Genomic DNA, 24071 nt, shown 5'->3' with positions numbered 1-24071 from the left:
ATCCTAGATTGTCGTAGCGGAGTGGTTTCATTGCATTTCACAAATTACTGTCAGCTGGCCAACTGCTAGTGAGGCGTTGTGACAACTTTACAGAGGAGAGTCCTCTATTTGAAGGGCTGTCAAAGGAAAGCACTCTTCTAGAATGAGTCCTCTTTTTGAATGGCTGTCTAGTCCAGGAATGGTTGAAAAATAAAGAATCCTAAGATAGGAGAGCAGTGACCTTGAGGATGCCCTTTGACTGCTAGCAACTGGACAATGGACTCAGCAGGCACACAGGCCGCCTGGGAAGGGCTGCACTGGTAGAGCATCTGCTTTGCACGCAGAAGGTCCCAGTTTCAACCCCTGGCATCTCCAGGCACATCTGGGAATGTTGCCTTGCCTGAAATCCTGGAGAGCCCCTGCCAGTCAGTGGAGACAATACTGAACTAGATGGAGCAATGTTCTGACTCTGTATAAGGCAGGTTCCTGTGTACCTGGTCATAGTGTTTCCCACTAGGGTGAAGTGTACTGTATTTCTATTATAGCAATTAATTATATCATACACGTGCATTCTTTCTTGCTTTCTTTTTGGATGATACATAAAAGGCTATCCTACATTTCCTGGGTCCTCTGAGAAGAGATAATGATGATTAAACAAACTAGTGTAAGTTTAGTGTTAAAATCAGCAGAGGGGGGCCTCTTGGTAGTTCTGCTGCCCTCAGAGGTTCAAGGGGTCGTGGCCTGGGAGAGGGCGTTTCCTGTGGCGGCTCCTAGGTTGTGGAATTCCCTCCCCACAGAGGTGTGTCTGGTACCTCCATTATATAGTTTCCACTGTAAGCTGAAGACACACCACTTTACCCTGCCCTTTGACACCTGAGATGTGTGCTTTCAGGACCCACCATGTTCCTGTGACTGTAAATTGTTTTAACTGTTCTTAATATAGAATTTTAAATTGTTGTAACCTGTCCTGGGACCTATTGGTGAAGGGCAAGTAATAAAAGAAAATTATTATTGTTGTTCTGTAATATGAATGTACTCTCAGTGATTCAGCAATGCTAACTCTCAGATCCAAACTACTAACAACTGAGGCCTCTTGACATGGTAGAATGGACTGTACTACTGGAGATGGGATTGCTGTTTCCAATGCTCATTTGTAGGCGGGGGGGGGAACCAACCTCTCTTCCAAAATAAAAATTGCCTTGCAGACAGAAAGATTAGAACCAGCCCTCCACCTGATTGGCTGCTTTTCTCCTTGTATGTTGGTTTGTTTGACATAATAGAACATTTTAAAAAAAACATCCCTCTCCACCAACACCAACACCCCATGCCATCATATCATCCTTTCTAGAGTATATAACTGTTGTATAGTGATTTTCTGTGATGTGCCTGTTCTTAGCTTGTGACATGATTTCATTGGACTTGTGAAGAGATGGGTATGTAGTTATTCTTTACTGTAGGAAACTGGACCCGGTTATTTTTAGCTCTTTTCAACCTCTGTGATTCTGTTGAATCAAAGTTCTATCACATGCATCACCCTTTTACCTCCTTACCCTTTTCTGAGCAACTAACATCGATTCTGGCAAGTCCATTCGGTGTGAACCTATGCATGTTTGCTTGCAAATAAGCTCCTCTTACTCCATCGGGCTAACTCCCTCATAGAAATGCAGACCCTACTTTTTGACGTATTGGACATAGCCATGATGTTATAGGAGATAACACAAAAGCAATGTTGTTGCTGGATAAATCAAAAGTCAGTACTATCTCTTGGTCGCTCTGCAGTGTGACCAAGAAACAGTATATAGAGGGGTTGTGCAAATGAAAGACTGGGCTATGCAGGTAGGTTTTATTCCTTATTTGTTAATTCATTCCATTTATATGTGAAATGGAATGACTTCAGAAGAGAGTAATGAAGATGGCAGGGATATGTAAAACAAATAGTAGGTGTGGGGAACCTGAAGGTGTGGCCAGGGATGATGTGGGTTGTTCAGAAATATCTGGACAGCCAAAAGTTCCCCACACCTTATAGGAAAAAGTTAACTGTATGTGTTTAGCCTTGCTTATATTCTTAAATGATCGCTTTTTTTCATCCCGGAGGTGATTCATTCCCCCCACCCCCAATTACAACATGGTGAAATGTACGCAGGGTATGGCAGAGTCACTGTCAGAACTAATATGTCTCATTCCTCTGGGAAAAAAAAATCCTTCCAATATGTTGCTCAATATATTACAGCAGAAAAAAATATGTAGTACAGACTCATTTGAAAGTCTGTTTTACAGTGTGAGATCATGATGCCTCCAGAAATAATAATAATTATTACTAATAGTTAAGAGTTTTTAACGGATTAATCATCTGCTTCGACACTGATACTTGGATATCAGCATGATCTCAGTGTAGGAGCCTTTTTGAGATCATGACTGTGTTCATATAATCATACATTGGCTCAATAAGCTGAGATATGAACAAGACTTTTCCCAGTGCAAGCAGCCCCTTCACTCCTCCCTTTGCACAAGTCGGCAAACAAACCAGAGTCTTCCATTAACCATTGTTTACCTTTTGCACAAACCAGGAAACTGTAGGTGGTATTTATTGCTAAACCTGTTCAGAGTAGACTCATTACGTTAATTGACATAACTAACTTGGGGTCATTAATTTCAAGGGATCTACCCTGAGTAGGACTTAGTGGTTACAACTCTGTGGTTAACAGCTTCAGAACAAGCCAAGATTGAAAACCATGGTTTGAAATTCATGTAATAGCCTGGCTTTTTCTGAAGCTGTTAACCATAGTTTCCCAGTTCAAATGAAATGGGAAACTATAGCTAACTGGAGACTTCCCCATTTGATTGTTCATATTACAAAGGAAGGAGCAACGGTGTGTGCATGGGCAAATGTCTTGTTCAGTACATTAAGCTGAGATATGATCATCCAAACTCTTCCTTCAGTGGAAAGTGTAAAATAAACTAATAACCAAAAGCTATCAGTATTTATTAGAAGGAAAGCATACCAGAACCAAAATATCCTCCTCAAAAATTAGGCAACTTGCAGCCTTCCCAGTTGCCATTACTCATCAATTACAAAGCACTTAGCTGATTAATCCTCCATTTAATCAAATTTAGAACTTGCAGTCCTAATAAAATTTGGTGCCACCAATGTGCACTGCAGTAGACAGAGTGATGTTATTTGGCTTTAGGGCTTTATTGGGGCTTTAATTGGAGCTTGTATACAGCCTTTCGCATATTAAAAGGCAGAACAGAAACATTTCAAAAAATAAATAAGTAAAACTGAAAGATCATAGATCTGACAGATGCTGAATTGGAGGCTGGGCCAGAGATCTAATCAGTGGTCAACTTGCAATCAGGAAAATTATTAAATTAGATACTCATTTCCATTGATGCTCCCAGTGACCTAGATCTTCTCATGAATGTTGTCTTGTATTCGTCCAGCTTCTCATTCAGTTTTTTCTGGGTCAAGCCCTTTCCCCTTTCTGTCTTTAATGTCCATATTAGCTTCCACTTAGGCATCCCAGTCTTGATGTTCCCGAAATGCTGTTTTGCATGAAAGGTGGAATTCCTCATAGATAAACCTATACCCCACATAAAAGAAGCTGTAGAATTGAAGAATATGATAATATAGAAGCCAGCATGGTGTAGTTCAACCTTTCCCAACCTCAAGCCCTCCAGATGTTTTGGACTGTAATTCCCATCAGCCTTTGCCAGTGGTTAGGGATTATGGAGGTTGTAGTCCAGCAACATCTCATGGGCGACAGGTTTTCTATCCCTAGTTTAGAGCATCACGCTGCATCTAGGTAGATTCAGAGTGTAATCCCCACTCTGCCATGAAGCTTGCTGGGTGACTTTGTGTCACTGGGTCTTGGGTGAAGTATTACCTTGGAAAATCCACCCAAGTGATTCTTTACTGGCCAGAGCTGTTAGACAGTGATAAGCAGTAGTGTAGTGGCAAATTCAGAAGTGCAGGGTCCTTTTATAATAGTCACAGCGATGCCCCCTCACAGCAATGTCCCCTTTCCACTTTCCTCATCTCCCTTGCTCTCTGTCATCTCTGAGTCCACACTCCACTACAACAGGTGTCCCTAGGAGCCAATCAAGCATGAAAGGGGAGTCTGTGTGTTAGCTACTGAGAAGAGTCTTCTCAGTGGCTGATGCCTTCTTTCACTCTGATTGACTCCAATCAGCACGAAAGGATGACGACTGACATGCTCCCCTTTCATGCTGATTGCCTTGTACATAGGGACCTGGCTTGGTCCCTGCTCCCAAAACATTAAGGGGTCTCTGATCCACCGCAACCTCAGATGACTACAACCCTGGAGAGAAAACTTGGAAGTGCTTTCGGAGTTGAGGATGCTAGCTACTGCTGATTTAAAAAAAACAAAACACTAGAATTTTTCCTATTCTAAAACTAGCTTTCATTCTTTAAATAAGAGCCAGTGTGGCGAAGAGTATCAGACTAGGGCTGGTGTTCAAATTGGCACTTAGATGTGAAGCTCACTAGGTGTCCTTGAGCCAGTCACAGTTTCTCAGCCTAACCTACCTCATAGGGTTGTTGTTTGTGAGGATAAAATGAGGGATGGGGAACCAAACCATATATGTTTTCCTGAGCGACTTGGAGGAAGGGTATGGTATACATGTAATAAATATATGCCCATATAGTTTTATTTATTTGTCTGAGTAATTCCATTGACTGATTTCACTCAAACCAGGCAGAGAGGGAACCAGCAGACATGCACAGGTGCTAACAAGGGATATCAAGCACCCTTCACAAACTACACTTCTCAGGATTCTCTGGGGGAAGTCCATGACTGTTTAAAGTGGAATAAATGTCTGGTGTGGATGTATCGAAGTCTGAAAATGGAACATTTTGAGACCTCACATGCCCTGTTCACACAGCAAATCCATGTTCAACGAATGTGTGAGTGGTGATTGTGCCCATCTGTGTGCATGTCGTCTCTGTTCACAGGTGCAGCTGAGGCTGCAGGCACGGACAGTGGGTGCGATTCCGCTTCTTCGCTTCTCTCTCTCCCCCCAATCAGTGAATGTAGAATGTTTGTGAGTATAGGACTATTGTCTAAACCTGGATCATGAAGGTAACAACAACATGTCATGGCACAAAATAGAGAGCAAGTGTTGCAATGTATCCCCAGTCTTCCTTACTGAAGTGCCCCTGTTCAGGATTCCAGCCTGCAGTTGCATCCAAGCAAGGCATTCCAGTTCCCACCCCCTCCATCGTTTCTGGGTCTTTGGAATGGTTTGGGATGGAGATTGATCTAGGAGTTCTGTACATCTGCAGATTTTAGGGTTACCCCGAGCATGCCAATCCCTAGCCCTCATTGCTTAGATGCCTAGTTTTGGCTATATAGTTGTTGGCACTAACCACCTGAGTTCACTATTGGAGGGTATTATGTTAAGCGGTGGAAGTTCTGTGACTCTCTTCCACACTTGAATCAGACTTAGACTGGCTGGGATGTGTATAATATAGTAGTAACCAAAGAAGTATTTCATTCTACTAGCACATTATTTTCGCATGTTTGGTTTTGACCAGGAACTGTTTTCTGAGATCATATCCAAGTCTGTTAGGAGGCTTCAAAGGCAACGTAGTGGTTAGATTCTCTGGCATCTCTACAGAGAGACAATGTGTAAACAGGGCTCTATCTTTAAACAGCATTAATTATTTTTGTGATATTCAGAGGGGACACAAAGAGAAGGAAACAACATGTCTCAGAGGGTTTTTCTTACAAGATTGGGAATACAATGAAAGACTTTTCATACCAGTATAAATCAGAGCCTGGAAAAGTTACTTTTTTGAACTACAACTCCCATCAGCCCTAGGCAACATGGCCACTGGATTAGGCTGATGGGAGCTGTAGTTCAAAAAAGTAACTTTTCCAAGCTCTGGTATGAATGCTCTGCTGTGTAAATTTTCTCATAGCAGAGTCTGCCTATAGCAGAGCCAGTAATGGAAAGAGTGTTTTTAAAAATAAAAATAAAAAAATCAGTCCCATTTTGCATTATTTACGCTGCAATACTAGCTATACTTACTTGGAAGTAAGTCTCATTGAAGCCAATGGGGCTTACTTCTGAGCAGACATGTATAGGATTACACTGTTAGTCATGTTTCCTAGACATGCAATGAGGGCCTTTTGAGGTTGAGAGGAAAAGCTGTAGAAAAACCCTAAGAAGTTTCCCCTCCCTTTAAAAAGCCCAATGGCAAAGGAAAACCAGGGGGATGGAATGGAGTGGCTTGAATCCTGAATAGCAGCCCTTCAGGCTGCAACATTTTGTTGCAGTTCCCACTTGTATTTCTCTGAATAGCTAACATAAGTGTAACTTTGTTCCTTTCTGCTGGTTTCTTGGCTCTGGAGTGGTGAGGATTCCCATTCCAAGGAAATGGATGTTTTTCTTGAGTCCCAAGAAATACTTTGGTCATCTTAGAGGGATTCTCTTTTTTCCAGTCTGTTCTGTTGCCTTCTGGGAGCCATTGCTTACAAGGAGACTATGGGCCCTTCAAGTCTTTGAGAGACCAAGAGGAAATGTGCAGGAATGTATGGCATGAAAAAATAATTATTTGACTAGGGCAGGTGAAGCCAACATGGTGCCCTCCAGACATTGTTGAACTACAGCTCCCATCATCCTTGACTATTGGTCATGCTGGCTGGTGCTGATGGGAGTTGAAGTCCAACAGCATCTGGAGGGTACAACATTGACTACCCCTGGGCTAAGAGATCATAAAGATCAACTCTGCTCTCATCTTTGCTGTGTATACCATTCAGACTTTGACTTTGCCAATGAGAAGGATGAATTGGGCCCCATGGGTCTGTAAGGAGCTGTTTTCTTTCTCCTGTATTTTTGTAGAATCTCCTTCCGAACTGCTCATCCTCCTAGCCAAGCACATCTTTTGTTTGACTGATTCCATTCATTTGTTTAGCACAGGAGTGGGGAACCTCCAGCCCATGGGCCAAACTGGGCCTGCCAGGGATCCCAATTTGGCCAATGAGGCTGTTTTCCACAAAACATGTGCACCCCAGGAGATTTTCAAGAGAAATCCAGCACATATCAAGATCTGAGCTGTTCTTTCCAAAAAATAAAATCATTTAATCCTACAGCCTTTTGCTGTAAATGCTCAGTTCCGTTCTAATTTCCATTCTGTGTCTAGCTCAGTATTTGGAGAAGAGAGGGCTTTTGTGTAGGTCACTGTGGTTGCTGGAATTACATAAGGTGGTCTTTCCCCTTCCAAAATGTATCTTTCAAATGTGGATTGTGTACGGTCTCTTAATACAGGTCTGAAAGACTTCTCAAATGCAAACAACGAAGTACAAATAATTCATAAGAAGACATGTCAAAATTGCTGCATAGATTTTTCTTGACAAGCAAATACCCATCTGGATTAGATATGTTATAATCTTCTAATATGCTCAGTATATCCTGTATAATCTACTTGTAGATGACAATATTAAATATATAAAGAGCATTGTGTCACTTGTTTGAAGGTTTCCAGTGAATGGTTGGTGTAAAATACAATGAGCCATGGAAGGAGGCAGCTATGGTACTGACGATGAAACCAGGAAAGGACATCTCTAAACTCCATTTCATACATTGTGCTTTTGAATCTACTTGGATCCTTAGGTCTTCTTTGGTGGCCCTTTTACCATTTCCCCCTCCGAGGGAGCCTTGGAGGGTAGTGACAAGGGAGAGGGCCTCTTCAGTTGTGGCTCCCCATCTGTGGAATGCTCTCCCCAGTGAGGTCCACCGGGTGCCTTCACTGATATTTTTCTACAATAGACTGAGATGTTGTTTTTTTGCTAGTGTGCTGCCAAAGCTTCCTGTGGCAGTTATGGGGGTTGTTTTAGTTTTTGTGGGATAACATACATAAATGTTTTAAAATGTGTTCTAAGTTGCCAAGAGACCTAATAAATCAGATGTTCATGTGCAACTCATGCATGTTGGGGCAAGGAAGCTGCAGGACAATTGAGATGGGGCCACTTCTGTGGCCTCACAACCCCTTGTATTCATGGAGACCCCCTTCATGCAGTTAGGGAGCTAGAGTTCAACAGGAAACAGGAAGCACTAGAACCAATGTGTGGAAATTGCACAGGGAAGCAGGTTGTAGCTAAACATTAGGAGAAGGGTGTGGAACCTATGGTCCTCCAGATGTTGCCAGACCACCAGCTCCTCTCATTCCTGACTGTTGGCCATGCTGGCTGGGGCTGATGAGAGCTGGGGTCCAACAACACCTGGAGGGCACAGGCTCCCCACATCTGATTTACAGGAACAGTATGTCATAATTCTTTGATCTATTTGATTGCAGCATTGATGGAAAAGTTATCTGGACAGTTTACAGCACAGACTAAAATTATTTTAAAGAGATGAATATAAAATAAAGACTTAGCACGCACACACAAATGAGGTCTCAATTCCCAGAAGAGTTAAAGCAAAATTCAGCATAGGAAAAACTTTGTCACATTCTGGGATTGTAAATAGCCATAAAGGAGTCTCATAGGAATCCGATTCATCTATACTAGGCTTCCCCAATGTGGTGACCTGGTTGTGCTGTGCTGGGATTGATGGGAGTTGTAGTCCAAAACCTCTGGAGGGCACCAGACTGGGGAAGGCTGATCTATATTTTGCTCTTCTTTGTCCACTGTACTGTCATACGCATCCTCATTTCTTTCTTTTATTTTATCCACAGTGGATTGAATTTTATTGACCTGATGGTTCGGCAGGGGAACATTGACAACCCACCCAAAACCCCACTTGTACCTGGCTTTGAATGCTCTGGAATTGTAGAAGCTCTGGGTGACAATGTGAAAGGCTATGAGGTAATGTAATGTAATGTGCAGCAATATCTGCTTGGGAAGAAGACAATGTATTTCATGCATGGGGTTCTTTTACTTGAGTAGTCTGAATCAGTACTTCTCCAAGGTTAATACAGTTGATCCTAGAGCCAGGAACAGACCAGTCAGGCATTAGTTGCTTTGAGGGTTGTGATGGGTAGCTCAATGAAACTTTAACTCAGTGTGCTGCAAAGTGAAAAAGTTACATTCAGTTATGGGGTTGAATCCAGTGTTGGTCCTACTCAGAGAAGACCCACTGAAATTGATGGACACGACTAACTTAGGACCATTCATTCCAATGGTTCCGCTCTGAACAGGACCAAAATTGGATAAAACCCATTAAAAATAAAAGTGGCCAGTATGACAACATCATTTCCTCTATTTCCAATGTTGAGGTGTGAGCGCCATGCTTATGTAGCCAATATGGCATCACCCATGTACAAGAGGGAAATGTCATATTTAAGGGGGGGGACCAAACATAGCCCAGTGGCCATAGAATGCTAACTTCTTGTAAACCGCCCAGAGAGCTTCGGCTATGGGGCGGTATACAAATGCAATAAATAAATAAAATAAATAAATAAACTATTTGGTGTTGGTGGGGAGCAAACTGGTGGGATGAAGTTTCCTGGAGGAGGGGGGATGAACAGGAACAGTACACACTGCAACATTTTGTTGCAGATCCCACTTGTTCCTTCTATTTCCAGTGTGCAGGCTGTGAGTGCTGTTGCTTATATAGCCAAAATGGCACCACCCACGTACAAGAAGGAAGTATCAGCGGGCTCAGGGGAGCTTTAAGGCTTGCAGAGGTTTGTTTCTTTGTTTGTTTTAGAAAAAAACGCTTTAGGAAAAAGTGAGGGTGTCATAAAATAGCACAGTGAAGACTGAACATGCTCAATGGCCATGGAATGGTGACCGAGGCTGCATACACACCATACATCTCAAGCACATGACTTCTTCCAAAGAATCCTGGGAACTGTAGTTTAAGGTCACTCAGTGGAAATGACTGGCAAAGCCCAATTAATATGTATAGTTTACCGCCAGAAAATGTGATGGTGACTGCAGGCTTCAACCCATTTCAGGTGTTCATCCAAACATGAATGGCAAAAAAGTGTGGAGTGGGCTGTGGATGCAGGCATTGCCCCAGACCCCCAAATCTCCCTGAGTGTGCACATTTTACACCCTGAAAATCTGAAGAGGGCTTCTAAGCATAATAGTCTGCATGTGCTCAGAAGCCTGCACATGATCAGGTTCCAGATCAAAATGCAGGCTTCCTGATCGGGTTCCAGGTCATGTTCCAACCAATGGGCAGGTTCCTGATTGGGTTGCCAGTCATGGAAAGGCTTCTAACTGTGATCAGCCAGTAGTGCTAACAAGCCCCCCTCGTATCTTTGCACAGGGAGGTCAGGAATGGAAAGGGCTGGCACAGATGGGCACATTGTGGGCAGGACCAGCACGTTTGCCCCTGGTCTGCTACACACTTTTTGTCCTCGTGTGATCAGGCTGAACTCCTGAAATGGAATTTCAATGGCTTCAAATTTAAAAAGAAATCCTACCTTTTATTTATGGGGAGGATAATTTAGTGAAATTGGAATGGCAGGTATATTTCAGCAACTTTATCCAGTCAGACATCACCCTTTCAGAGCTGTCAGCAGGCTTTATAAATTTGTAATCTTTTCAGTATCCCAAGGCAATTGAAACTAAAGTAGCATGAGATGCTATAAATGTTTCCACGCTATAAACATACCTCCCCAAAGTATCCTTTTATCGAACACTGCTGTACTGCAAAATGGTGCGATATAATTTGATCAAGAATGAAATATGGTATTGCCAAAAAGAGCTGTGCAAGCTCCATATCCCCAGCAAGCTCTCTCCTTTGTTCTTTTTGCAACAACGATATCCACGCCACATGTTGGGAATGGTACTTGGAGAACATGTTGGGAGATATGATCATAGACAGGCCATTTAGGGAAAGGAGCCATTACTCCATAATAGAGCATGCCATTTTCAGTCTCTGGAAAAACCAAGTTGCCGGTGAGGGGAAAGATCTCTACCGGAGACCCTGCAAAGCTGCAGCCTGTCAGAGGAAGAGCTGCAGCTCAATGGCAGAGCACCGGCTTTGCATCAGAAGTCCCCAAAGACTTCGACAGGTAGGGCTGGGAGAATTCCCTTCCTGAAACCCTGAAGAGCTGCTGCTAGTCAGTGCAGACAATACAGCTCTGAGCTAGATGGACCAATGGTCTGACTCTGTATAAGTCAGTTGCTCAATGTTCTTAGAGAAGACAATGCTAGATAGACAAATAATCTGACCTGGTATAAAAGTGGCTTCCTACGTCCCATTCATACAAAAAAGCAGTCATGGCCAACTGGAAGGGCTGTAGAGCAACCGATTTGCCTGCAGAAAGTCCCAGGTTCAATCCCCAGCATCTTCAGGTTGGGCTGGGAAAACCCCTGAAGGGTTGCTGCCAGTCGGTGCAGACAATCCTGAGCTAGATGAGCCAATGGTCCCTGTGGCCATGGCAAACGGTGGTTAATCTAGAACAGAGGCAGCAGCTTCTAAACTCCTGTTCATGGTCACACCTCAGTAAGAAGGGGGAGTGCTCAAGCCCAACACGGGAGAGAGTGCTCAAGCCCAACAGCATCCTCCTCTTACTAAAGCGTGGTCTAGTGTTACGTCTGAACCAACTCATAGGGAATGGTTACACTTGTTTTAATGAAAAGGTTCTTGGAAGGAAAAACTGTACAATGAGTCCTACTCATGCATCTACCCAAAAATCTTATTGCAAATGAGTTCACATTCATAGCAGGAGACTTGGCTTTCTAGATCAAAAGCCTTCCTAGTCTTGTCTCCAACAGTGACTAGCTAGTGGCCCCCGAGAATGTCATAACAGGGTGTTTTGTTTCGTTTTCACATACATAGGAATAAGCCCCATTGAACTCAGTAGGACTTACTTCTAAACACACATGTATACTATATTGTTATGAGCATGGGGGTTGGAGTGGATGATCCCTGTGGGTCCCCTTTCCAGCCTCTGATTTGGAATCCTGTGCCTTGGGGCTGGCTCTGCTAGCCGGATGAATTTCTTTTGTTAAACAGAGTGGCCAGGTAGTTAATGGGCCTATTAGGTGCCCAGCATCTGATGAATGAGTCAGGAAGATCCTTTTGTCATTGAAACTCTTCAGGAGAGCCTCCCTCCCCCCTCCCCATCCTGGAGCCTAGGAGAGGTTTCTGTTTTTTGTTGTGTCTAGAGAAAGGCTGGTGACTGAAGGCAGGCAGAGAGTCTGGCTCTCTGCACCATGGCATTTGGGGTGCCCCTGCAACCCAGATGGAAAAGCTGGATATTGGACTGCTGATGCCTTGAACCCCCTCCATCTTAAGCTCAGGTTGGAATGTGTGTAAATAAACAAACCATATTTCATAAAGACACCACAGTCTCCGCTGACCTTCTTCCCCAAAGGAAACCAAACCCTGGATGAGCACAGGGACCCCAGACATCTCACAGCTCGGAGATTGGGGAGGTGCGCAACAATATTATAGGAGTGTGTATCCTGCTTTTCCTCATGGGGCTCAGTGCCACATATCTAGGATTATCCCATTTTATCCTAACAATGATCCTCTGAGGTGGGTTAGACTGAGAGTTTAGCGACTTAACAAAAGCCACTAAAGTGAAGGCCAAACCAAATGAGATGATAGAAATCCATGATCAGATCTCCTGTTGATTTATATTTTTGCACAAAGGGGAGGCAATTCAGACCAGAACCATTGTGCCAGTGAAAGACCTGCACAATTTTTCTGATGAAGATCCCTCACCCAGGCTGCTATTTTTCTCCAAATTGAAGTTTCCTGGGGTGGGGATTTTAATCAGGAAAACAATGCAGGGAGAAAAGGTTAAATCTCTTCTTCCCCAGCTCTGCAGTCCCAATCTGAATCCTGCTCTCACCACATGGCTGCTACCAGAAATCTGACCACGGATTTTTATCATCCAGTTCACCACTCTACTATCCTGTTCCTGCTATTTGCCCCAACATCTGATAAGATGGCAGGCAGACTGCTTCTGAACATGAAGATGCTGTTCAGGGGTGTAGTCATTTGGGGTCACAGGGGGTTGCAGGCCCTTTACTTTTTTAGAAGCAGGGTCCCAGCCAAGTCTCTACTCACTGCCCCCTTGGTCATGAGGTGGTGAGAATGGTTACTTTTTTCTCCCTTGAAAAGTACACAGAGCTGAAGGAAGAAAATAGAAGAGGGACACTCATTCCCACTTCCTTTTTCAGCTGTATGTGCTTTTTGAGGCTCAGGGTAATTCTACTGGATCTGACTTTTGGGGAAATGAACTGTGCTCTTGCTCACTTGCTCATGGTGGTGGTGGTTGTGGTGGTGTACTGATCCAGGAGATATAAGTGACCAGAAGGGGATGCTGCCCACAGCATTTGTTCAAAAATGCAAATGTATCTCTGGACCCAAAAAGGTTTGTAAACCCTGACATATGACAGTAACTTTACAAAACATTCAGGTGTTGTGAAGGCATACTTTAAGGTCAAGTGTTTTCAGAAAGAATAAATCTATTCCATTTGCTTCCCCTCACATCATTAATCATGTTTAAAACCCCTTTCATGTTCTACTTAGTAAGCTACAAAGCCCAACTCTTCCGCCTTTTCTTGTAGGAAAGATGCTCCAATCCTTTGATCATTGTCTGTCTCTGTGATACTCTTTTTTTTTTGTCCAAACAGGGCATCTAGAACTGCATGTTCCTCTTGAAAAATACCTGATTGCCAATATGGAAATTCTCTATATCAAAACCTGCAGAGAACATTGCTGAATAAATTATCTTTATTTTTACAGACTACTGTAGCACAACTGAACATGATGTATGGACTAATACTCTCAATTTTAAAAAAACTGATCTCTACTGCATCATGTTTGAAATAAGCCCCTCTCTACCCCCACCCTTTCCCCCCCTGGTATAGTATCTCTTTGGTCATAATTGAATTTCCTATTTTAAAATCTGTCAAAAGGAGATGATAAAGTTGGGTATAGGTATGAGAATGCAATGATGTCTAGTTTGCAGTCAAAATCCAATCTGTACTTCTTAAAAAAAAAAAGGATGATCATTCTAACACGTTGATGTAGCTTATAACAGAATTTAATCCAGATTAAAAATGTTGTTTTTGCAGTCACTGAGAATTTGCAGTTTGCTGAGGTTCATAGGATAATCTGCTCCTCTTTCCCCAGTACAACTTTTCTAAACTTTAGGGACTGGCTTCATTTTAAGATAATCCATTGCCTGCCAAGAAACTATGTAATTCCTATTTGCCGGTCCTAAATGATGAGGAAGCTCCCTGACCTGACTGAATAAGAGCTATGGGGAAGACAAGTCAGGCACATGGTTAGATTTCCTGACATGTATATTTTTGCTCAGTGGCTCTAATTTGACTGAAAAGGCAGTGCTGGTGTTTAACACTATCCCCTATGTGAGGGGTCACCAACCTTTTGGGCCTGTGGACACATTTGCAAAGCAAATAAACTTTTGTGGGCACACCAAGCACACACTGCAACCTATTCTACTAGCTATAGTAGCATCCTTCTTTTAAGACTTCTTGCTATTTTCAGTGGAGGAAGGGGTGAGCACTAGGGAAGGCCTCTGTGGGCACATATGCGACCACAGGTGCCACATTGGTGACCTCTGCCCTATGCTGTTCTCCTGATCAAAATCTACAACCCAACAACCATCAAGCTACAGATTGAAATCTAAGCCAGACAATAATTTGGCTGCTCTAACGCTTGCCTCATATATGCTTAAGACTCCCAAGTTACATTTCTGAGCCGAGAACACTACACTGGCAACATGTATGTCACTTGTATGCCAGACATAGACCTCATGACCGGCAGATGAATGAGTGAACTGCATCCCATTGGGAGCAACTGTGCCTGTGGTGTTATAGCCCATTCATATATAGAAATCATCACTTTATGTTGCAGTCATTGAATGATAAACATGCATATGTACCAGCAGTCTGTCAAACTGTCTGTTTCTCTGTAGGTGTCCTGTCACAAGGACATCCTGCATGCTGTAATCTGAATGTGATTCTTTCAAATGCCTTTAGATTGGAGACAGAGTCATGGCCTTCGTCAACTACAATGCCTGGGCAGAAGTTGTGTGCACACCTCTAGAATTTGTGTACAAAATCCCCGATGATATGAGCTTTTCCGAAGCTGCCGCTTTTCCTATGAACTTTGTAACTGCGTACATGATGCTCTTTGAAGTCGCCAACTTGCGGGAAGGCATGTCAGTACTGGTGCATTCCGCAGGGGGTGGAGTGGTAAGTTGGCTTATATAACTTGACTTGTGTGTCAAATTTCAGTGCAACCTCAGCTATCAAAATCTCACCTTAACCTTCCTACACATCAAGGCGGTTAGGTGTTGACTTGCATCCTCTCTGCACAACCATAAGCACAAATGTGTAGAAGTGTTGATTAAGTGGCAGCTCTCAGTAACTGGTTCTCATGATGTGATCTTTTTTTCAAAGTGGGGGAGATCAGATTTCAAAGCACAAACATTATTTAAGGAACAGGCATCCCTCTGTTTTTAGAACCATGCTCCATATCTGATCCATATCCAAAGTTATCTGAAGCAATCACTGTGTTTATTTTTAGAACCCTAGTCCAGTGGTTCCCAACCCTTTTTGTCCATGCAACATTTTGAAAATTGTCAAGGATCTTGGAGGGGCCAGTTAATGATGTTTCAGCCTGTTGTAGCAACTGTAATATACTGTGCTAGATGCTGTGTGATTTTTGAATTACAAGGCGAAGTCCGCGAATTCACGTTGCAATAAACATGCTGCCTTATGCCAAGTCAAAGCTGTCCATCTAGCTCAGTATTGTCTACACAAACTGGCAATGGCTCTCCAAGGTTTCAGATAGGAGTCTCTCCCAGCCCTTACCTGGAGAAGTGGGATTGAACCTGTGACCTTTTGCTTGCAAGGCAGATGCTCCACCACTGGGCTACAGCCCTTCCCCCATACAATGTGTTTCTGGCTCCTTGTCATCCCTTCCAAGTTGCTTCCTCCTTCCTCCTGCCATCCCTTTCAAGTTGTCACTTCCGGTCCATCCCGGAGCAGCAGTTTGGGAACCCCTGCCCTAGCCCATATCTGAAGTGTCCAGATATTAGACTTCTGAGTAAACATGTGTAAGACTGTGCTGTAAAGGTTGCTGCAGAAACCCTGTTGTTGGTGAGCTTGCTCCAGAAAGTCTCAAGAGGGCTTTAATGTATAGTGCTGCTATAGCAGGAACGTGGGGATTCTATTCACCATGTAAATACGAGAGTTCCAATATAGGTGTCAAGAGCTTCCTGGGCTAGAACCAGGAACATACAGCAGCGGCGTCACTAGCGGAAGTGCGTGGGGGTGCGGACCTCCGGTGTTCGCCCTCCCAGGGGCATGGACGAGGTGGCTGGCCTTGCGCATGCATGTGCGCGCACGCACTCGAGGCCAACCACCCCATCCATGCCCCTGGGAGGGCGCACACCAGAGGAGCACCCAGCCCTCGCCCTGCCGATGCTGCTCCCGGTCTCACCCACCTGCCCACCTCTGAGGAGTTGGAGCAGCCTTGCCGGGCAACGGCGCGGGGCAGGGCGGCTCTGGGTGTCACCCCCCTCATGGTGTCACCCGGGTGTGGGCCGCACCTCCACACCCCAGTAGTGACGCCCCTGACATACAGATTTGTAGGGTGCTTGCCTGTATGGTGAGACAGCAGCTCTGACTATCAGAGCGTTGCCTGGGCAGTAAAGGGTTCCTGGCCTCCAGAGTAACGTTTCCTGCCTAGACTGCTTGTCGGCTTCCCCTGAGCAGGGGAAGGGTATAGCTCAGCGGGAGAGCACTGCTTTGCACATAGATGGTTGCAGGTGCAATCCCTGGCATCTCCAGGGAGGACTGAGAGAGACCCCTGTCAGAAATCATGGAGAGCTGTTGCCAGCCAAGTGTAGATAATACTGTGCTACATGGACCAAGGCATAAGGCAGCTTCCTATGTTTTATGAAGGCTTCCTGTTCAGGCTGGGGCCTTGCCTGGGCAACATTAGCATCCAATGGCTTGCGATTTATGGCTCTTGCTTAGTACCTACCTGTGGTTAAGGATGGGTAAATCTGCCCTTTTCCATTTGTCTCCGTTTCTCATTTTTCCCCATCTTAACTGCAGTTCTCCTCATTTCTGCAGCAGTTTGCGGAATTGTGGTTTTTTTAAAAAGAAAAAGAAAGTGCTCATGAAAATTCATCAGTATTTTGTCACATTTCTCCTAATATACATATTTTTGTAGGCAATGTTGCCTAATACACACATTTTTGCAAAGCAGTTTTCTCTCGTATAATGTATTTTGTGCATATTGTTTTCACTAATACATACGTTTTTATGCACACCTTACCCTAGTGTATGCATTTCAGTACTCATTGCTTGCCCAGAGAACTGCACTGCACAATTTGAAAAGTGCAAATGTTGAAGGATGGCTCTGTTTTGGTTTTTGTATTGTTCCAGAAAGTGCAAATCAGGTAGGTTCACTTTTAAGTGTAAACTGAATCAAAAATTTCCCCTATCCCTACTTGTGGCCGAGCTCTAACAATAGGGTAGCATGTGAAGAGGTAAGGTGGAGCTACAAGGGGTGGAGAAAGTGAGAACAACTACCAAAACTGATGCTGACCTTGACCTCGGTCCAGATGCAAGGAGCCCAAACTGCAGGGCTCTTGAATGGATCCGTCAGGGTTGTAAGCAGGATCCCCTAAAGCAAATTCATAAGGCTAGGCTCTCAGGCTCAGCTCGCCAGCCAAAAAAAAAAAAAGGTTTGCCTCTTCTGTACCTAACAGCCCCCCCCAAAAAACCAACTTGGAAGGTTTGGGGGGAGAAGGTCTAGGGGGCCATCATTGCAGTCTGCCAAAATCCAGACCATGCAGGCTACAACTGGCCTAACAAGGATGAAAATCATCTTAGCGCAAAATCTCTTTAGCCCCAAATAATCGTGTTTAAGATGAATGACCCCTCCTGGGCTATAGCACTAAAGAACTGGAATTTATAATCTGATTACAGCTCAGTACAGTACAGAGGAGCTCTGTTTTATGCTTGCTGAAAAAAATCTGAAGTGTGGAGTTCGCAAATAACACGGAGCTTTGAAAAATAAGATTGGGCTGAGAGACTCCGCAGGAGAATTGTTGTTAATGTTCACGTGTCCTTTACCATTTAAATCAGGGTTTCCCAAACTGTGGACCATGGCCCACCAGTGGTCCACGAGGTGGTCTGTGGCATATCTACGTTAAACATTCATACTGATTTTTAATTGTGTTTGCATTGCTTCTTGGATTTCTTATGTTATAATTTATAGTCCTGCCATTTGAATTCTATGGAATGCAATGACCATCAGAAAAGGTCTTTTCAAGTGGTCCATGGGGGAAAAAGTTTCGGAGCCACTGACTTGAATACATGATGCTTCACAGATCAGCACCAGAGAAAAAGTCAGATCTCTGCTCCAGTGAAATCACTAATGAAACTTCAACAATGAGGCATTAAGAAAGGAAAAGAGACAGATCCTTTGGAACACTCTGTATGGTGCTCATTGCCAATCTAAAGAAGAAGAAATTATATCATAAGGCTAGAAAAGGTGAAAAATAGGGGCAATCAAAATGATATAAAGACTTGAGCACCTTCCTTTTAAGGGATGGTATTCAGTGCTGGTCCTACTCAGAGTAGACCCATTGAAGTTAATGGACATGATGAACTTAGGTCCATTAATTTCAGTGGGTCTATTCTGAGTAGGACTTAGTTGAATGCCACCCAAGGACCTTTCACATCCCAGTTCTATGCATATTTACCTGGATGTAAGCCCCACTATGTTCAAAGTGACTAACTCCCAAGAAAGTTTGGATAAGATGATAGCCAGTCTTTAGGAGAAAAGGTAACTGGAGGAAGAGGCATAGGGCAGCAGAAGTTTATAAAAATTACACATATTGTACGGAAAGTGGCTAGAGAGAACTTCCCCTCCCATAACACTAGATCTTAGGGTCACTTAATGAATGGGTGCCAAGCAGAACTCGCACTATAAGAACATAAGAAGAGCCTGCTGGATCAGGCCAGTGGTCCATCTAGTCCAGCTTCCTGTGGTCACGGTGGCCAAACAGATGGCCATGGGAAGCCCACAAGCAGGAGCTCAGTGCAAGAGCACTGTCCCCTCCTGCAACTTCCCGCAACTGGTTTTTAGAAGCATACTGCCTCTGACTATGGTGGCAGAGCATAGCTGTCATGGCTAGTAGCCTTCGATAGCCTTATCCTCCATGAATCTGTCCAACCCTCTTTTAAAGCCATCCAGAGTGGTGGCCATCACTGCCTCTTAGGGGAGCAAATTCCATAGTTTATGTGCTGTGTGAATTAGAAAACATGGTGGTGATGGGGATAGGAGTGTCTGGTTTTAATCACGGCTAAATCAAGGCGAAAGGGTTAAAGCAAGGGTGGGGAACCTCAGACCTGGGGGCCAAATGTGGCCCTCTCTCTCTGGCGCTTGAGTCTCACCTCCAAGCCACACAGCCTGTTTAGCCGTGGTCTATTTCCCTAGGCCACGCCCCTCACCAGCTTTGCTTTGTGCCTGGCTGGAATGTGCCCTTGAACTCTGACAAATGACTCTTGCTTGCCTGAAAGGAGGGATGGTAGAGGGGAGTGTGTGAGCAAGTGAAGAAAATAGTTTGCTGTACAAAAGTAAGAGTCACATTCATAACTCTGCCCACTTTTGCATGAGGCCCCCAGAAGGTTGCCCTTGGCTGAATAAAGCTCCCCATCATTGGGTTTGAAGCCTCTCTCCTCCCGCACTGTGGGCTTGATCCCTTTTTCTTCTCCTTCCTCAACTCCACCCTGCACACTGGCTATTTCAGACATGGGGAACCTCAGGCCCTGGGGGGCAAATGTGGCTCCCCAGTCCTCTGTTTCACCTTTGGAATTCTCCCCAGGCCATACCCCAAGTGCTTTTGCCTAGCTGGAATGTGGTCTTCAACTCTGATAATGCCCTTTGCTTGTCTGGATGGAGGACGGAGAGGGTGTGTGAGTGTGTGTAGAAGCTAGCCTACTGTACAGAAGTAATGCTTACATTTGTTGGTCCACTTATGTTTGCCTCCAGAGCTGCCCACCACTGGCCCTTGAAGGATCCCCAGAAGGGAATGAAATCAGTTCCCCACGCCTGGGCTATTTAGTGTTAAAAATCAGCTATTCAGTGCAAAGCTACATTACATGTATCACCCTGTCTGACAGTAGATTCCAAAGAATGTACGCATTTTATGCATCATGAAAGAGGAGGAAATAGACTGAAGAAGAGGATGCCAATTTACATAACATGTGCATATGCTGATTTTATGTGTGTAGATGCAAATGTAGAGTTGCATTCAACTAAGTCTTACTCAAAGCAGACCCACTGAAATCAATGAACCTAGGTTAGTCAGGTCCATTCACTTCAGTGGGTCCACTCTGAGTAGAACTAGTGTTGAATACAGTATAATTACTAAAATTTACAGTGCATCTCATCACAGTGGGAAAGACTTTGAGCAGGTGACCTGTGCGCCTACCCACTGTACTCTACTCTCCAGGTGCTACTGCTATCATTATCATTACATCACTTTTTCCAAAATGTCTCTAAGTGACTTACAAAATATTAAAATACAGAACTTACCAAATATTTAAAATCCGTAACAAAGAATAAAATGTAAGAATCATAAAAGTGTTCATCTGTCAACAAGAATAAAAATGACAAATACTGTCCCTCTAAAATGTGAACCCTGAACTAGGACAGAATTATACCACATTGTTGGTTGGTTGGTTGGTTGGTTGGTTGGTTGGTTGGTTGGTTGGTTGGTTGGTTGGTTGGTTGGTTGGTTGGTTGGTTGGTTGGTTGGTTTATTAAATTTATATCCTGCCCTTCCTCCCAGAAGGAGCCCAAGGCAGCAATTGCTATTGCTAAGACCCAAAAGCCTGGGTAAATAGGAACTGTGGATGGGCAACTTCAAGACTCCTGCTCTCCATTCTTCAGAATTCTTTATCTTTCAACGGAACTTGGACCGGACAGCTGTTCAAGCAGAGGATTGTTCTCTGTAAAGTAGGATACTAGGTGGATCCTCATTCTCATCCAGGAGGGCTGGTCATGTTCTTAATTGCAGACCTGGATGGGTTAAAAGCTAGTTAAAAAAAAATCTTTCAACTCTTAAATACACTCTGCCATACTTCTAAATCTAAACAATAAAGAAGTTATTTTGGGGGTGTTGGCATCCAACTAGGCATTAGAGAGAATCAGCTTGCAAAGTCACAAGAATGTTAGGCTGGAGGCTCCCACACTAATTCTCCACATATTAATCCACTGCAAGAACTTTAGCTGCACATAAGGTTTGTTATGAATAATGCAGGAAAACAAGACTTGAGAATGGCTTCTGATGAGACGTTGCTGGACTTCCCCTGATAATAGATTCAAGGGCCATGGATGCCTGGGGGAGGAGAGGAAAAGTGTACCCACTGTGTCCCCAAATGTCATGGACATTCCTGACCCGTCCAGAGAAACAATGGGGCCCCTATGGCATGTTGTGCTTGTTTCATTCCCATTAGTGCAAAATCAGGTTGCACTCTTTAAAGTATTTTAGGCATCTGACTGCACATTTGCTTTCTGAAAAATCTGAAATCTGGGAAGCCACAGCCAAGGCCTTTTCTGGGTTTCATGAAGTCCTGAGCAAAAGTGTATCAGTAGAGCCCCCCGTTATTGTTTCCTTCCTGCAGCAGTACAAGAAAATGAGAGAAAGGGTTTAAAAAAAAAAAGTTCTCTGATGTTGAGAAAACAGGTATAGTGTAATCAAAGAACTGGACTTGGGAAGCCTAGGTCCAGATGCCTTTGAAGACATAAAGGTTACTTGGCGTTCTTGGGTCAGGCATGTTCTACCTAACAGGGTTGTTCTGAGGATAAAACAGCGGGGGGTACCATATAGGTCAACCTGAGCTCTTTGGAAGAAAGATGGCATATGAAGATAATTAATAAGACAACACTCCTCTACCTTGCCATTTTGAGCATGCGCATCTTTCTGGACTCAGGACCAAGGCCTGAATGCCCATTCTCTGGTCCCAGCCATGCCTTCTTTGAATAGGGAAGTGCATTCCTTCTCTCCGGCAGGATATTCCCAATGGTACATCTAGTCATGGTGGCTGCTTGGTTGTTGTTGTCTTTAAGGCAGAGGTGACGAACCTGTGGCCCTCCAGTTACTGCTGAACTTCAACTCTCATGAGCCTCCAGCCAGTATGGCCAGTTGTGAGGAATGATAGGTGTTGCAGATGGTGTTAACCATCTGGAGGGTCACAAATTCCCCATCCCTGCTGTTGGAGAGGGGGGTTCTGACAGAAAAGCTCCAGCACTTTTCCTCCTCCATCAGCAGCACACAGTTTCTACTGCAAGCCTGGCTGGCTGAACTATGTGTTCCAATGGCACTGTGGCATGTTGGCCCTCGTAGCTTGCCATGGCAGGGAGTGCCCAGCTCAGCTCTCGGGTATTGTGCTTTCAGAGTTCAGTCCTCTATTGTCAGCAATAGTCTGCTCCATAGCATTTTCTCTTGTTGTTAAAGTTCTAGTTGGTGATGCACCCTCTTTGAGGCCTTCATGATATTTAATACTGGCAATGAGGGTGGGATTTGGACACCCATGCACAGAAAACACAATGGGTTGTATCCAGCTAAGTTCTCCTCAGAGGAGACCCATTGAAATTAATGGACCTAAGTCCGTTATGTCTATTAGTTTCAATAGATCTGTTCTGAGTATGACTATTGTTGGCTAGTAACCCAATGAATTAGCAAGTCCTACTGGTGTTAGGAGGGCCTGAGCTAAGTCAAAGGTGCCAGCCCCACAGACTCTGATAAGCTGGTTATGTGTCCTGTTTTACAGTCACCTGTTAGAAGGATTGCCTGGTCCAAATGCAGTTTAAAAATAAAGAATGCCAAGAAGGAATAGCAGGGTGCCCATCAACAGTTAGCATCTGGATAGCAACCTGAGGAGCAACACAAGTCACTTGGTCACACTCCTCTCAACTACAGTGTGATGTATTTCTATTTAAATGATAGTAATAAATTTAAAATGTACATCTATGCATATAAATTTGCATATGCAAATTGGTGTCCTCCTCTTGGTAATGCATTTCTTTTTCTGCATTCCTAAGTGGCCATCAAAGTCACTGAATGATACACGGCACTTTGGGGTTTGTAATGCCTACGTGTTGCCAAATAAAACTCCAGTCTTGCTACGTAACTTCCCCACTTGCTGGGGCATGCAGAGTTAAATGCTTCAATATGGCCGTGGGAAGCCATGTTCCACACAGCACGCACAGTGGCCTGGGATTAAGGAGCCACTCTGTGTGCCTCAGGGGATCCCATCCTCATTGTGTGTCACACAGTTTGTGCATCATCAAGATGCTGAGTGACACAAGACTCACCGAAGAAATGGCCATGCAACTGACTACTGTTGGCAATATAGAACTAAAACGGAAAGCACAGGGCCAACTCAGTAGCTTCCTGGTACGGCAAGCCAGGAGGACCAACACCAACATGCAGAGCAGCCCACCTGACCTTTATGTCAGTTTACCCACATTTGATTGGATGGCAGGACTGGACACCCACCCTCCCTTCTGTTCTGAACAAAGGAGAGATGCAGAAAGCTTCCCTCTGTGAGTGAATGTGGTGGCAGATGATGCAAGTGCCTTTTTCTGCAAATGGGGGGAGGTGACTGGGACTTGCCGATGCCATTTTGTGGTCCTGTCTCTTCTTTTTTAGATGTGGCAGCTATTTTGTGTTATGCCACGCCTCCCACAATAGCTATTTTGTTACTCTTTCTCTTAGTTCTAGTACCCACTTACCTGAAAAGGTTGGCGACCCCTGAGCTGGGCTCCAGAAGTAAAACTGCTGGAAATTCTTCCAAACAGAATTGAGGTGGGCGCAGCCTGCTGTGAGGTGACCTAAGTTAGTCATGTCCATTAATTTCAATGAATCTTCTCAATCATAGTAGAACTACCATTAGATGCAACTTAGTATCCTTTTGTGTCAGAGATCATGGGTTTGAATGTCAAGTCCCATGATCATGGGGGAGAAAGTGGCATGGCAAATATAACTTCTCTTGAGTTGGAGAAGAAGGACAAATCTCATTTCTGAAAGAGTTGCTTGCTGCCTGCACTCCTTCCCTGTCCCCATAGTGAGGTTCCCCCATGCACACACTTCTTTG

General features: G+C 44.1%; 1 protein-coding gene across 1 annotated transcript in view; it reads left to right on the top strand.

The window, feature by feature from the left end:
* The window catches only part of VAT1L (vesicle amine transport 1 like), an 81310-nt gene that overhangs the window by 7003 nt on the left and 50236 nt on the right, over positions 1-24071 (top strand). Inside the window, exons 2-3 of the mRNA XM_061594685.1 lie at positions 8678-8807; positions 14922-15137. Of these exons, the coding sequence (XP_061450669.1) occupies positions 8678-8807; positions 14922-15137 (346 nt within the window). The remainder of the gene's footprint in view (positions 1-8677; positions 8808-14921; positions 15138-24071) is intronic.

Source organism: Rhineura floridana, chromosome 13 (genome assembly GCF_030035675.1).
Source record: "Rhineura floridana isolate rRhiFlo1 chromosome 13, rRhiFlo1.hap2, whole genome shotgun sequence".
Classification (NCBI taxonomy): domain Eukaryota; kingdom Metazoa; phylum Chordata; class Lepidosauria; order Squamata; family Rhineuridae; genus Rhineura; species Rhineura floridana.
The sequence above is the reverse complement of the archived record's forward strand: the minus strand, read 5'-3'. Positions and strand labels throughout refer to the sequence as shown.